This window comes from Mytilus edulis, chromosome 11 (assembly GCF_963676685.1).
Source record: "Mytilus edulis chromosome 11, xbMytEdul2.2, whole genome shotgun sequence".
Classification (NCBI taxonomy): Eukaryota; Metazoa; Mollusca; class Bivalvia; order Mytilida; family Mytilidae; genus Mytilus; species Mytilus edulis.
The window spans coordinates 79,533,367-79,550,515 of NC_092354.1; the positions used below are offsets into that span (position 1 = coordinate 79,533,367).

Sequence of the window (17,149 nt, forward strand, 5' to 3'; positions counted from 1 at the left end):
TGTTTTGTTCCAAATCAGGAATATGTCAATTGTTTATCATTTGTATGCTGTTTTGAGCTTTTCTTATTGCCATTTGATTTTTTTTATTTCAGTTATGAATTTTCCTCGGAATTCCGTTTTTTGGTTATTTGACTTTTTTCATAAAATGTATTTACAAATGTACTGAGCTTCAAAACAATGCAGCAAACAAATGTTACACCCTACATGTTGTTTGATGTTTTTAGAATGGTCAAATAAATATTCTCTGAAGAAGTCCTTTGTAATCAAGCACTTTCAATACATATGTAGGTGCTTAGTGTGATAGGTACCAGTAGTTTAAGATAAATTTGGTCAAAATATTTATGTGTGATTCAGTTTTGCATCGCGCAATTTAAGGGGAGAAAACGTTATAACCAGGTAAATTGATAACAAATGGTATCAACTTCATTTCATATAGGATGAAGTATATAAGTGTAGAAAATCAATAACATCAACGAAATTTTATGTCTACATGATTCCTGTTGTTTTTAATTACCAGCATGTATGGAACTGGATACAGCAGGATGTAAAAGACATGGAACCTGTGTCGGAGTCGTTGTTTTGAATCGGCCTTGTTATTTGTGTAACTGCAGACCTGGATACACTGGTACATGTTGTTTGACAGGTAGGATTAAAACACAGATAGTGACCAACGGATGCTTGGTTTCAAATTCCTGAATTGGGAACACACATACAACTGTTGTAGAATACGAAATGTTTTCGAGCTAATAACATTCCCACTTATCGCGAATATTACTGTGATATTATTATCTAATAAAGTAATAAAACAACTGTCACGCCATAATTACGCTTCAGAATTTTGATTGTCACCGTGGTCTCTTCTGCGTATAATCTTTGTTACATGTCGATAATATCATTTGTAACCAAATATAAATATTAAGATGTATTTTATAATAATGTATGTTCTACAATACACAAAATGTTAATTTCTAAAAATCAAGAAACTTTATTAATGTTGAAAGTATGAAAAATTTGTCGCAGAAACAAAATACATGATACAGAGCCATACAGGCATATACTATTAATTTGATTTGCATTCAGTTTCCGTATTCAATGTTTATTTTATACTAAGCACGGTAGGTATAGTGTCCGGCTAGGATCGTGTTTTTTTTAGTGATTTGGTCAATTTTTTTCGAGTGTAGTTCGGTCTTTTGCGAGTGATAAAACATGCGATAAGTTCAATCAACTGCTTTTTCGTGATTATAGATGACTACCTATCTTATATTATGCATGTTTTGATCAACAAAGAAGCACAATTTCCTTGTATTTAACCAAAAAATTAAATGTTTATTATTGTCCGGGTTTTTCGAGAGCAACTGTGAAATTGTCCGGGTTTTTAAACAAATGGTTTGGGTTTTTTATACAAAATTTGAATAAGAAAAAAAGGTATTCTAGACTTTAGAAAATGACTTTCTAGTTTATACATGTAGTTCAATGGATGAAAATATCATAAATTCTCAAATAAATCACAAACACATAATACTACATTGATCTAACCTAGCTCTTTTGAATTTTATGCAAATTTTCTGTTCGGAAAACGTTCTACCACAACTGTCCAGTATTAAATTAGAAATTATTGGATCCTTTATAACAAAAAAAGGTCTTTAGAGCATAGTGCAGGGGACTCATAATCTTTTCAACTTCATTTCACGGTACTTTTGTTAGTTTAAACATATGTATTTATAGTGCTTTGGGAAACAAGTTATTGCAACTTATATAATCCCTTTCCACTTTGGTACTTTTGTTGTCAAAGTATATAAAGTTTTTCGTGGTGAACCATGGAGTTTTTATACGGGACGTACTATGGTACCCCGTTGTCCATTCGTTCATCGTCAGCATATCGGACAAAAACTCAAAAACGCTGTAACCAATTTACATGAAACTTCGGTGAAATGTCTATCTATTGAGGTATCCTCCCTTTCTAATTTAAGAAATTTTACATTTTAAATTTCCGAGTTATGGGATATCATTAATTAATATAGAGTTTCTTACGAGCCTGTGTCACTCATCATTGTCTATTTGCTGCAATTTATGTTAAACAAAGGACACTCTTAAAATTTTAAAGACAAGAACAGAATTCAGGGCAAAATTCTTTGTTTTGGTGATGGTGACTTGTATGTAGATCTTACTTTACTGAACGTTCTTACTCTTTACCGTTATCTCTATCTATAATGAACTTGGGCAATTAGTTTCAGAAGAGAAGATTTTTGTAAAAGTTTACGGACGACGACAACAGACAACGACGAACACCAAGTGATGAGAAAATTTCAATTAACTTTTTTGGGCCATGCAATTTCCATGTCCGATATAAAAACAGCTCTTAAATTGTAATACAATGATTTTGATTTGTTAAAATATTAACGAATTTGTTATTGGTAGTCATATTTTATTATAGCACATAGCAGGATAAACAATATAACTGTACTGTGAACAGTAATGTGAAACAACATCGATGTTAAAATGAATAACAAAAAGTATTTACAAATTCAAAACCGATGTGTAGAATATGAGTTAACATTGTAATCAAAGTCACCACACATGACATTCATGTCATAATAATAAAAGAATATTTCATTTCATACGTTTTTCTTATTTTTTAATTTTTTTTTTATCTTTTTACAGACATAAATGATTGTGCTAGTAACCCATGCAATTACGGAGTATGTACAGATAAAGTAAATGGTTATTCGTGTTCGTGTCATGCTGGTTTTACAGGAACACATTGTACTCAAGGTATATATGTGAATATTTTCTGAATTGTTTGATAACAAAGTAACTACTAAAGTTTTATTAAAGAATAATTGATATAGTGGAAACGCAATCTAATGATAAAATGCAGTCTTCCTGATAATATTACTTACAAATATACACTTCATTGACCTTTAAAAGGTTCAAAGTAAAAATTAACAAAAACAATATATGAACAGTGGTCGGTGCATTACTGATCATGGTCAAAACGATTATGTCTAGGTCACACATCCACGGATTAGCTCGAGGGATCCACTGTGGAATAAATCCCACTAATGATCCCGGAAATGCAAATTTCCGTAGTCCGATACGGATACACAACCGATTGTCTACGGGTGATGTTACTACTACGGATTATAAAGGACGAGGATCATGAGTGATACGGGTTCTTACAATGACGCACGGTTTAAAATTGAAATAACACGGTCTAGTACACAACGCACGTCAAGGCTTATATACTGCGGATTAACAGCGGTTTGCTATGGTTTAAGTAAAGGTTAGAACGAATAAGACTTGATTGGTCTGACAGAATAGTACAAACCACCACATTTTATAAAAGCCGTTAATCACTTCTAAAATTTAGCTTGATATTTATCAATATTTTTTATCACAGTGAATCGTAAAAAAAATAGACATGAAGGGCTCAGTCCCGACTGCATCATATACTCAGGCTCCGGTCACGTCTGTCATAAAGTGGCTCGACCACTGCACCGGCATGTTGTGCCATATTCATATCATATTCAAGCCAATTAACTGTCAGCCGCAGTTATTGATCATTCGTGTTCGATAATGTTATAAAACACAGAATATGTAGGACCCTATAAGTAGGGCGGACCATTTATACAGAATCCTTATGTCAGTTTTTCGTGGACCGTAATATTCCGCATCATGTCGTGTTATAACGTAGCCGACAGTAACATACTGTTAGAACCCTGGTTGATCCCTAGCTATCCGCATTGCAACTTTAAGATATCGTGCCGTTCAGTGAAAATCTCGTAACAAATCGGAGTGTATCCTTAACAAATACTTGGTGAAACTGCACTAGTCCGTTTTTCTCTGGAAATCATTCGAATAAATTGGCTTATACGGCTAATACAATGAATGTGTACGTTCTTATACTGTAAGTAAGATTTACTACGGTTGTTTTATCCGTGGTCAAATTTTAGGATGTTCGAAAATTGTCAATGATATACAAGTAATACTACTTATGACTACGACCAAAATACGGAAATCTACGGACTACACATATACAGATTGCTACGAATGACGCCGAATCGTATCCGTAGCGAATTCGGTGTCAAAACCGTGAATGTGTGACCTAGGCATAACAAAGAGTAAACATATAATAATAATGTCATATTTTTGAAACGATACTGACACAAAGCTAGTCATGAAATAAAAGCAAGCTGATATAAGAGAGCTGATATGAAGTCGGTAACCAACAATAAAATTTCGGTAATTTGTCTTTAATATGTAAAATCACAAAATTACTGAACCCCGATGAAAATTCAAAATGAAACGTTCCTAATCCTTTGGCAAACTCAAAGACTCATACACATCAAAAGAATGGATAACCATTGTCATATTCCTGACTTCGTAGAAGAAAATGGTGGGTTGAACCTGGTTTGTTTTTTTATGTGTTTTTTGGGCGGAGGGGGGTCATGAAAAATAATTAAACTGAAATACTAAGTCAAACATTTTTACGTGTACAAAGCGTATGGATGTTTATCGGTTATAAAACTATAGTCGCACGCATTTCATTGATATATTGCTGCACTAATAAATGACGACATCGCCTATCATTTTCGAGTATAATGTCTTGATCTTTTAAATATAAGTCCGTAAGATAAAGGAAAAAAATAGGCACAAATAAGTATCTCGATGATTTATTTTACGAGGGTGGTGGGTTGTAAAGATTAACGATACTCTTTACTATAATGTTGTGAATGCCAAAAATGTGTTCAAATCACTAATATCAAAAAGTGAAACCATAAGTATTAGTGTTTAATTCATCATTATGCTTTAGATGTGTTAAAATGAATGACAAAGATTAGGCGTTACACATTGATGTTAATCAGTGATTAATGAGTTATCGTTCAGGTGATATCAACGAGTACTTACATACTCCAGTGGTGGAATTGATAATTAAAATACTTTAATACTATATGCGAATATTGAAAAAAGTATGTTTGTTTTTCCTTGGTAATAAGGTATTTCAAAATCAGAACCATTATCAGAAGTAATGAAAAGCTGATCAAATGGAAAGGACGGTTACACATAGCTTAACATGGCCAATACACACGAATGATATACATATAATACAGGTCAAGATTTACAATCAAATCTTAAAATGGAAAAAAAATGATTCGAAATAAGATAATACTACTGTGTTGTGTTATGAAATACATTTCCACGAAAATTGTTATCATTAATTTATGTAACTATTGCTGTGGAAAAAGCACTGACTTCTTAGAGTACATGCAATCTAAGACTCTTTCATCTTGCAATAGTATTAAAACATTTGAATTTTCTACACATTGCACAAGTATTCTCCATTCCAAACTAAAAGACAAATTGAAAGGTTTGGTATTGCTTTGTTTCATAAAAAAAGAATGAAACAAGTATTCTGTCTTAGGGAGGAATACACCCTACTTTTTAAAGGATCACTCTGATTCAAACCAAAAATTCTCTGAAACTGACATTATCAAGATGCTTGATTTCTTGATTGACAACATATTGCAATTGCTTACGTTGGATGACGTGTTTGTCAACAGACTTTCGGCATTCCCATGTGAACCAACTGTGCCCCTCTTCTTGACGACGTTTCTTTATTATTATGAGGCTGACTTAATACAGGCACATCTTAGGAAGAAAGATTAAAAGTTAGCAATATCCTTCAACTTTACTTTCCGCTATATAGATGATGTTCTCTCACTAAATAATTAAAAACTTAGTGACTATGTTGAACGCATCTATCCCATCAAACTTGTGATAAATGATACACAAAATACAGTAAAGTCGGCCTCATATCTTGACCTACATCCATAAATTAATAATAAGGGTCGGTTGAAAACAAAACTTTACGACAAAAGAGATGATTTCAGCTTTCCAATTGTGAATTTTCCATTTCAAAGTAGCAACATTCTAGCAGCGCCTGCATACGGAGTACATATCTCTCAATTGATATGATGTTCCCGTGTTTGGATTTCCTATCATGATTTCCTTGATTAGAGGGTTGCTTCTCACAAGGAAGCTTTTAAACCAAGAGTTCTAAATGGTGGAGTTGAAATCATCCCTTCATAAGTTTTTTACGCCATTACGAGTTGGTGGACCGTTATGGAATAACCGTTCCACAGATGATATCGGATATGTTCCTTATGTCGTAAGTACAATACTCTTCCATTTTCATGAATGTGACCTACCGAATTAGACTATTTACCGGGTTTTTAATCATATGAGTAACACGACGGGTGCAACATTTTAAGCAGGATCTGCTTACCTTCAGCAGCACTTTAGACCAAACTCCAGTTTTTGATTGGGTTCTTTTCTAAGTCTTTAGTTTTCAATGTTGTGTCATGTGTACTTTTATTTGTCTGTCTGTCTTTTTTTTTCAATTTTAACCATGGCGTTGTCAGTTTATTTTCGATTTATGGGTTTGACTCTCCCTCTTGTATTTTTTGCCCCTCTTGTACAATTATGCATTATTTTAGTGAAAAAAAAACATTACCATTCATGTTTATAATGTATGATGACTTAATCAGTTCAGTTTTTAAAATCTAAATAAAATGATTGTAGTCGTTGACGAATGTGCAAGTCAACCATGTCAGAATAATGGTACATGTTTAGATCAACATAATGGATACACATGTATTTGTCTCAGTGGGGACTCTGGATATAATTGTGGAATACGTAAGTAATTTCAATTTATTACAATTCCATGATACGTACCTGTTATCAGGTTGTTTGAATGATGATATTGTAACAAATCAGCTGCGACTCACAATGTGAGGCTTTTTGTCGAGTTCAAACTTATCAACGACGGTTCAAACATTATGATGTCTTTGCTATGTCTAGATCAAAGTTGTTTAGGCCGGTTCAACTTTTGTGACGTCACATAGCCGTGATATTCAATTTCATTAAGACCTGAGCAGAGTGAAACAATGGAACGACCAATAATATGTATTATTTTTACTATTGTTTGTCTGTTTGTCTTTTTCATTTTTAGTCATGGCGTTGTCAATTTTCGATTAATGAGTTTGACTGTCCCTTTGGTATCTTTCGTCCCTCTTTTATTTTAACTCGTTCATATTTCTAGTAATATGATTGATTATAAGCAACCGCATGGAGACTATGTAATTTTTATATTATAGGGTTAGTAGGCATGATTCATTGCAATAAACAGTTATAAATGCTGTTACGTCCCTTTGCAAAAACAACACGGTTTTGAGGAAAAATTGTAAAGGTTTAAACAGACCATGACATTGATGATGAACGTTTGGAATACATTCAAAAATAGACATAAGAAGATGGTTGTACGAGTTTTAATGTAATTTTTAATAATTTGTAAAAATTAACCAATATAGGTCAAATTACAGTCTGCAATACGGAGCCCTGGCTCACATAGAAAGCAATCTATTGAAGGCCTCAACATGACTATTGTAAAACCAATCAAACTGAAAAACCAACGGTCTTACCTATATGAAACACGAGAACGGGAAACACTTATAAACCATATCAACAAGCGACAACCAATATACATCAGATTCCTGACTAACGAAAGGTGCTAACAAATGCATCCGGTTTCAACTTTTAAATAGGTACCGACCTTCACCCTCACCTAAAACAAAGCGTAAAACCACAACATTGAAATGACTAAACTCAATCAAAAGAAGTAATATCAAAACCTTGTGAAAATATATTGAAACATAAAACACATAAAATCTAACAAGTTGGTATTATTGTTTACATTTGCTTTTGTATAGACGAATTGAAGTAAGTACTTAATACTAAATATTTGATCGCTTTATCTAAAGTCGAAATACCACATGTTAATATAGTCGGTAAGATGAATTCGTTACATATTTTTGACCTAAAACAATTTATATGGTCAGTAAATTTGATATGGAGATTGGAGCTTCACTTTTACTCTACATACACTTTACTGACCCAACATATATCGCATTAGGTCACTAGCTCTGTATGTAAAAAATAATATCTTTATAATCTATAGCCACTGATAAAACAAAAAAAATGGCGAATGTATAGCCTGAATTTGCTCTTGCAGCAATTTAAAAAGTATTTACTTAAATTTAGAACATTGATTGAAAGCCATCATATAACACCTTTAACAACTTTTGTTTAATAGTTTATACAATTAAACAAATAGTCAATAACACGAATTGATTTATTGTAGGGACTTTATATGCGTCTGATTGCAAAAAACTTTTTATTTACCCCACATAACCTGTGTTTTGTACAAAGGTTCGCAATTTCCTGTTCGACCGAGTGTTATGCTCATCACGGCAAAAACTATTGACGAAGGGACTAGTCTTGTAGAAATACCTTGTTACGCAGAGGGAGTACCATCTCCATTTGTGAAATGGGATACAGTTGATGTAAGTAGTAAACATATTCATATTTTGGTAAATAATATAAAAGTTATATTAACTTTTTTGAATTGTTTTAGAAATTCTTTATATTTTATAAATATGATTTTTAATATAAATTGATCAGTACATTCAAAGAATTATAAGATTTGTATTTAAATGGTTAAAAGAAACCGGTCAATCGAATAAATTTGAAATTAAATAGTCATTGCGAGTTTAAGTCACATTATTTGTCCTGAAATTAGTTCTTTACATTTCAGGGGCAGTTCCAGGCTAATATCAAGCAAGTTAGCCATTTCTTAGTCATTGAAAACGTAACAAAGGCTGATGCTGGTTTTTATATGTGTTCAGCTACAAACAGAGCAGGGTCAGATGTCAAAGTTATACATATTCAAGTAATCTGTAAGTGTTGTATTGGTGTATAAAAGACAAACGCACAAAAGTTAATTTATCTTACCTCCTTTAGATTTAGAGAGATATGATTGGTTAAAGGACTACACGTCGTGACTATGTATATTTGATATAAGGTGTCCTAAACCATACATGGTTAGTACCATACATGGAAAGTTACCATATTGGGTTGGTAAGGAGTTACTTCACTTTCAAAACAAAAAAAGATGCCACAATCCTTCATAAAAGCAACATGGTGTTAAGGGAAAATCTGAAAAGATTCAACAGACGAAGAAATCGATGATGAAAAGTTGATATAAGTTCATAAAACATGGGGCTAACACGTTGTTATTGTTGGCATAACGGAGTTATTTCCCTGTCGAAACAAAAAAAAGAAATCTGAAAGGATTTAACAGACGAAGACATTGATACATGAACGATTGACATGAATTCATAAATTAAATTTACAGCTAATTGTTTTTCTTGTTGGCATTTGTTTACTGTATAGACAAATGGAAGTAGGATCTTAATACTAAGTATTGAAAACTTGATCCCTTTGATATGCCGTTGTTAAAAATAGCACATGTGAAGATAGTCGGTAAGATAAATTCGTTACATGGTGTGCTAGTGACATAATACGATATATATGGGGTCAGTAAATTCCATATTGGGATTCGAGCTTTGCTCTCACCCCATATATATCATATTAGGTCCCTAACACAATGTAACTAATAAAATAGTATATATCAAATGTCTACATTATAAGATTTTTTGAATATTGTTCAAACATCAATTATATCGTGGTTGGTGAATAAAACTAGTTAATTTTATGTCATCCTGGATGAAAATGTACAAATTCGATTGAATAAGTTTTGTATTATGATAACCATTGCTTGTACTTCTTAATTCCGATTCTTGAAAACGTATCTATAATCTTAATATCATGTTCATAAATTAGCAATGTTCTATTTTCCATTACATGTAAATTCATAAGTCATACTGGTCTTTTTCCATTTAGATAAAACAAAAACAAATATATGATCTATGTGTAAATACTTACATCTTGCCAGTCTCAGTCGTATGAATATAATGTATTCAAGATCAGCTACTATAATTGGAAATTTGTTCTTTTTTAATCCTACGAAAGATTGGTTTGCATAACATTATAGCCCGAAATCTGTTTGCATTATTTTCTTTAGTATCGCTTGTAGGGTGGTCTACCGAAAGCAGTTGATATATCACTGATGAGTCTTATATAGACGAAACGCGCGTCTGGTGTATTAAATTATAAGTCTGGTACCTTTGATTATTATTTATACAAAATATCAGAATATTAAGAAATAATGCTAATACATGTACATGTTCTTCTTATTATAAATAAAACATTATTATATTTAAGTCGATGATACCTGATAGATATGCTCATTCAAATGTATCGATATATAGGGTTGATAAGAATAAACGGAAAGTAAAATAACAATAGTATTGAACTGTATGTAAAATTCAAATTGCAAAGTCCCTTATTAAATGGCAGAATCAAAAGCGAAAACACACCAAATGAATACAGTTGTCATATTTGTGACTCGGTACAAGTATTTTCGTATGTAACTTTGAGTTATAGCTGTCTCTGTCACATTTATGACAATTTCATAAAATTATGAATATAATAAAAGTATGTCAAATAAGAAAAACAAAATTGCAATTTCATTCGCGAAATCTATACTCACATACAATCCTGGAAACCATGAACCGAAATATTTTATGAGATGAGTCATGCTAGATTATGTAAAAACAAGTTAAATCCGTCCAAAATATAATGGACATATTTTATCAGTCAGATTGAACGGGTGGTCATCTTTGGCACACGATATACCGTTTGAATATAACCGAATTCTAGAAGTTATTAAGAGCACGTTAAAATCATCAACCAAAGTTGAAAATCACCATTAACGAATCAAAGAATCAGAAATAAAAATTACAACGACAAACAAACCCAAATAATTGTTAATTACACTGTAGATTCTTACTAACAACACATTAGGAAATTTAAAGAAAAGTGTAATAATATTCACCACATAGCTAGAGCAGAGTATGTATATGCAATGTATATCCGTTTCTGCGTTTGCAAAATTAGAAGTTTGAGAAGATTCAAACATTTTAAAATTAGTTTGAATCTTCTCAAACTTCTAACTTTTCAAACGATAATAGTTGGATTTATATTTTGTTTAATGAAGTTTGTTTTTAATTTTTATTTTCCTAGCAAAACCAGAAAGACAACATATTGCGCCCTTAATTTCAGCCCCATCTATGGTACAGGTATATTATTATACAGATGCAAACCTGGTCTGCAACGTAACAGGTTATCCAACACCTATTATAAAATGGCAATTTAATCAGGTATAACTAATAGCATAATTACATGTATGTATCTAGTTAAAATAAGCACAAGGGAAAAACTTTAATATAAAAACATCAAACAGATAATACAGAAACATAAACTTGATTAAACATGATGATGAAAAGTTCATAACTTATTTCAGGTATAAATCATGTTGCTTATGAAGGCTTATTGGTATCTGTTTTCACATTTTTACTTTGAAGCTGCATTTAGCCCTAGACAAAAAAAAAGTTTTCAATAGAAGTCCGATGTATTTTACAATCATAACCATAGCAATGAAGCTAAAATTAAAACACACTTTACAGTTTACAGAACGAATGAAATATGGTTTATTACATTTTAAGGCGTTATGAATATAAAATAAGATAACAACATAATAGGTGTAATACCACCATTGATTTTCCCCTATTAGTCTTTGTGGAATTTGCACTTTAAAAAAAAATGTGCAGAATTTATCTTTGTTTCAAATAAAGTTTTATCCTGTCCAGTATTATAGAAAGAAATTCACATAACATTTCATTGCATATAAGAAGCTAAATCATTACTGGAAGTTAACCAATCAAATTTCTCCCCTTATTTAAACTACTAGGTGTAGTAACCATGTAACCTAAAGTTTATAAATATTCTATAGAAATCCCAAATAAAAAAATAATGGTGCTTTGAAATAACAAAGACATATGTTTATGACACAGAAATGTTTTACAGTAATAAAATGTAGGATTAATTATATTACCTACAACTGTAAAATTCAAGGGAATATTTTTTTCGTCCTATTTTCTTATACAACCGTATGTGACGTACCATGATGTGGTGGTATTACACCTCATAAGGATATACATGATATAAGAACAGAAATTACAATTATTCTAGTTAAGTAAATGCTGCTTTAAAGAATTGCAATTTCTTGTTATCTTGAATTTTTGTACAGACTTCTGTTGAACATAACGGCAAAAAATGACCTTATGTCTCAACCGGTCTATCACGGATGACAATATATTTTATAAAAGAAAACATTCTTAAAAACGTAAAATAGTTTCTCTGATTTCTAAACAAAATATATACAATATGCATTTTTTCAATTTTTTTGTTGCATCCCAGTTGTTTTCTTCTTAAAATTAATGTGTTTCTCCCGGTTTTGGTTTGTGACCCTGGTTTGTTTTCTCTTAATCGATTCTTGACTATTGAACATTGATATACTTATGTACTTACGAAAGAATTCAAATGATACATTTCTGAACACGAATTTCTGGTTCGTCCAAAAAGGAGTGAAACGGTATTTTAATCATTATATATAAATAGATTTTCTATTCATAACCGGAAGAAAAAGGAAAGAATGTGACTTGTGTTGTTTATTAACCTTTTAGTAGTACCTATTTATTTTACTACTCGACACTTCTATTATCATAATTTATCTTGAACTGCACTAATGATAATATAAGCTCTACACAATATATGGTTTCGACCAAACATATATAAAAAGTATATTGTGTTCTGACATCCAATCCTTGGTAGCAAATGCAGCAGTCTCTATACATTTCTGAGTTAACAATCCATTTTCAATCTGACTTTAATTCTAAACATTTCAATGGTTCTTTATCGGCATTACATATATGTGTAACTAATTGGGCTGTAAATGTATGCTCAATGATAGTTTTACACCACGCCAAAAATAGTAAATACATGTATAAAGCATCTTTATATATCCACCACAGTTTCCGGACATAACCATTGGTTTTATTGTGTTCTTTTAACATTTCTTTGTAGACACAATAATCCATCTGTTCTGATGTATTCCAGAATCCCATCTGGTGATTTATAGTGTTAATTGTTTTTGTGTTTTTCAATACTTCAAATAGCACATATACTTTATACTCTTTTTGACGAGGAAAAATTATAATTACCATAAAACAATTACCCTGTAAAAAGGATTATTGGGGATAAAAAGTATGAAAATAAATAATGTCACTGGCAAATGCATGGGTAATAAATTATGATAAAAAAATTTAAAGCCTTGCCACCTACAAACCTCGCAAAGAGTTGTTGCAATGGTAATTAAAGTGCAGAAAGCATGAACCCCTCATGGAGGCATCTGCTTGAATGTCCAGGATGTGGTTACGTAATCAACTATCCTTCATAACCAAACGAGGCTTTATTTGCACCTTTTTAACTCTATCTTTTAGGATAAGAACGAATCTGATCATACTTGCATTCCGATACACCCTTGGAATGGGTTGGTAACATAGGGCAGTCAGATCTTTTAGGATGTTCGCTCCTCTCGTTTTGATTTTTTGTCCGATATTTGAAATCCTGTGGTTTTATCCATATGAACAAGCAAATGGACAATTATTTTCCCTCTTCTTTTCAGTTTTTTTACTTCTATTCTATCAATTATAGCTAACCACATTAATATGATTTTATAGATTCCTCAAGCTACAACTGGTGCAAAATTCACAGTTTCCAGAGTAACAAACTCTACCTCCGGGGTGTATTCTTGTATTGCGACCAATGATGCTGGGACCAGTCAAGCCAACATTATTTTGAAAGTTACTTATGGTAATAATTCACTGTTGATATTTTAACAACAACGCATACATTTAATTGTTATCAAACGTACCTGGCATCTTATTTACTACGCCAGACGCGCGTGTCGTCTACATTAGACTCATCAGTGACGCTCAGATCAAAAGTACATAGTTGAAGAGCATTGAGAACCCAACATACTAAAGTAATATGCCATATACGACTAAGGTAATATATGCCTGAAATAAGAAAGACCTAAGTATTTAACAAAAATCAGAATTTTGTAAACAGGTAATACGTTATTACTTGACAGAACAACTCATCACATAACAAAAAACTCTTTCTCCTTATAATGACTTGAAATACAAACAAAACAAGAAAGCCATACTTTAAACAGCGACACAATAGGGTTTGGTCAACAAGCTTTGTTTGCGTAAAAAAAACCTCTGCTTTTGTCTGTTGATGGTGTTGACATCTATTGTCCGTGTAATATGATTTATGAATTTTTAATTTGTGTGTGTTTTGATTGTTTTAGTAAATACCGTGAAAATCAAACAGTTTGCATATAAATTGTATACAGTGTTCTCAATTTCATTGTTAGATCATCCTAAGATATTGAGTCCACCGTTACCAACAATAAGTACAGCTGGAGAATCTCACAATTTTACATGCAGAGCTACCGGGCATCCTATTCCAGTTGTTTCATGGATTTTTGATTCGGTATTATGTATAGTATACACAATAATGGAATTGGTTACAAAAACTTCAGAGGGCAACTCTTACATGGGTTAAGTTTTTAAATACACGATAATAAGTGTCTATCATCTTTTAAATTATATTCTATGATTTTAGATTTCATAACGTGTCACAATCATCGCTAGTGTGATGAGTGTAGTCAAAGCAGTTTCTGTTGTATGTGTGTATGTGCAATCTGTATGTGAGAGAGGTGAAAGATGCCAGTGGGACATTAAAACTCATAGATCGAAAATAAACTGACAATGTCAGGACCTACGTTACTCTTTGTTTTTGTGAGAAATTTCCGCAAAGTTGTTGAGTTTTGATCAGATAACAATGAAAATAATATAATAGTAAACATCAGAAAAAAAAGCTTAACCTTCAACTTGTGTCATTGCAAGTAGTTAAAGTTGTTGACATACTAACAAAATAAAATTATGCCCATAATTAAACGTAAACATAAATGAGTTGATTTAAAATAAGGTAACACACTTCATTCTACTCTTCATTTATCTAAAGTTCACTCACCATCCCAATGGCTTACCACGACATGTTACCTTTGAGAATGGAGCTGTGTTAGAATTAGTTAATATGCAGGATTCTGGCCAACTGACATGCACGGCTGAAAATGAGTTTGGATCAGACACAAAGTCAACTAATGTTATTGTTAAACATCGTAAGTTTTGTTCAGTAGAGAAAAATGGATAACCTAAATCGTTGTTCACTTGTTTAAATGGTCAGAATTTAACTTGAACGAGTCAATTAGGTATGTATGTCTATTTGTATGTTTCATTGGAATATGACTGACTGTAAATAAAGGCAACAGTAGTATACCGCTGTTCAAACTCATAAATCCATGGACAAAAAACAAAATCGGGGTAACAAACTAAAACTGAGGAAAACGCATAAATATAAGAGGAGAACAACGACACAACACTACAATGTAACTAACACACACATAAACGGACTAAGCATCAGACAAAATCCCGCGAGAATAACAAATATAACATCAAAACCAAATACATGAATTTGGGATAGACAAGTACCGTGACACGTCTTATCGCAATGTCAATTTATACTCAAAAATAAGAGAAAACAAACGACGCAACGTTAAATTGTAACACACACAGAAACGAACTATAATATAACAATGGCCATATTCCTGACTTGGTACAGGACATTTTTAAGGGAAAAAATGGTGGGTTGAACCTGGTTTTGTGGCATGCCAAACCTCGCACTTTAATGGCAATGTTAAATATAACATAGAAATGACAACATAATATTACAGGACTATAATACAAATAAATAGGAAAACGTATTAGAAAAAGAAACACATGATTAATGAATAACAAAAAGCATCAGGTTTAAAATTTAATACGCCAAAAACGCGCCTCGTCCACACAAGACTCACCAGTGACGTCCAGATATATGTTATTGTCTAATATGCGACATAGTAAATTAGGATTATAAAGTATTTAAATTAGAGAAAATTATCACTTGAATAGAGTTATAGTAAATAATTTATTCAGACCAACATCTGAAAAATCTGCAAAAATAATCTTGAAAAGTCATGTTCAATTTTCCAGTCTATCTGTTGAACAATGCATTAGCAGTTAATTCAGTACCGTTCTGTAGCGTTTCGTTAAATTGAGTATGTTGTGTGTGTGTAAAGGTAAAACAGCAACAATGTTCTGAACATAGATTCAAAATATCTTAATTGATTGCAAACGAAGTGTTCAAATATGTTGAATTAACCACATCAGATAGTTCTTGAAGTCGACTGTGAGATTAAAAATATCAAACTTATTCATTTTTTGTTGTTTGATGAACTGCTTAGATAAATATAAGATCACACATGTTCTACTAGTAGATGGTCGTAATGGGTCGTAAGGGGTTACAATAATTTGAATAATGATATGTTCGATACTACAAATACTTGAAATGATAATGATTGATTGATTGTTGGGTGTTTAACTACAAGTAGGCAAATACTTCATGCATTTTCAGAATGACCGATAATAAAAATTATCAGAATAATAAAAATACAAAATATGATTATGCCATTAAACAAGATAAAAAAATATCATGAAATGGACATGAAATACTCATATTTTTTTTTTATTTTTATTTTACAGCAACTGCAGTGATTGGATAAATCAAGACAATACTAATATTAAGAAAGTAAATAATTGTTATATAGATTCGATATTTCTTTTAATTGCAATGCAGACACTGCGTCTTTCTAGTTAGAAAAGAACAGTTCTGTAATAGATGTTAATTTTTGTGTCATTTGGTCTCTTGTGGAAATCGGTCTCATTGGCAATCATACCACCTCCTCCTTTATTTGTAAAATAATCAAATTGAAAATAAATCATGCATAATTGGCTAATTCATATGGGCGTTTCCTATGTCTACGCAGACTTTTTCGAATGTGATGTGAGTGACACATTTTTTTTTATCTTGTCCCTATTCTATATAAATTGCCTTTTTGTTTGTCTTTGCTGATAGGTTGGCTTGTGTTTGTAGTGATCAAGATTATAACACAATGTTGGACTCTGTACCTCTATGTTTGACCCTATTACTTAATATGTACACATCGTTAACAATACAATTGAATCCATACGACTGTCAAAGAAGTGAGAGGTTAGGCAAGCAAAACAAAGGCTTATTCCACCATTGTCTACGTAAAAAAATGCGTGTACCAAGTCAGGGA

The 17,149-nt window shown here is 31.9% G+C and overlaps 1 protein-coding gene across 1 annotated transcript; it reads left to right on the forward strand.

Moving 5' to 3' along the window:
- Nucleotides 1-583: 583 nt before the first annotated feature.
- On the forward strand, nucleotides 584-16,635 carry LOC139496356 (contactin-5-like). Its single transcript, XM_071284882.1, has 10 exons — nucleotides 584-643; nucleotides 2,662-2,772; nucleotides 6,583-6,696; nucleotides 8,269-8,402; nucleotides 8,654-8,795; nucleotides 11,044-11,180; nucleotides 13,602-13,734; nucleotides 14,303-14,421; nucleotides 14,956-15,112; nucleotides 16,572-16,635. The coding sequence occupies exons 4-10, from the start codon at nucleotides 8,298-8,300 to the stop codon at nucleotides 16,589-16,591; spliced, it is 813 nt and encodes a 270-aa protein (XP_071140983.1). The 5' UTR covers nucleotides 584-643; nucleotides 2,662-2,772; nucleotides 6,583-6,696; nucleotides 8,269-8,297; the 3' UTR covers nucleotides 16,592-16,635.
- Nucleotides 16,636-17,149: the final 514 nt, after the last annotated feature.

Coding starts and splice junctions, on each gene's coding strand:
- LOC139496356 (XM_071284882.1), top strand. CDS start 8,298: ATGCTCATCACGGCAAAAACTATTGACGAAGGGACTAGTCTTGTAGAA. Junction 11,181..13,601: donor TAAAATGGCAATTTAATCAG/GTATAACTAATA, acceptor ATGATTTTATAG/ATTCCTCAAGCTACAACTGG. Junction 14,422..14,955: donor TTTCATGGATTTTTGATTCG/GTATTATGTATA, acceptor ATTTATCTAAAG/TTCACTCACCATCCCAATGG.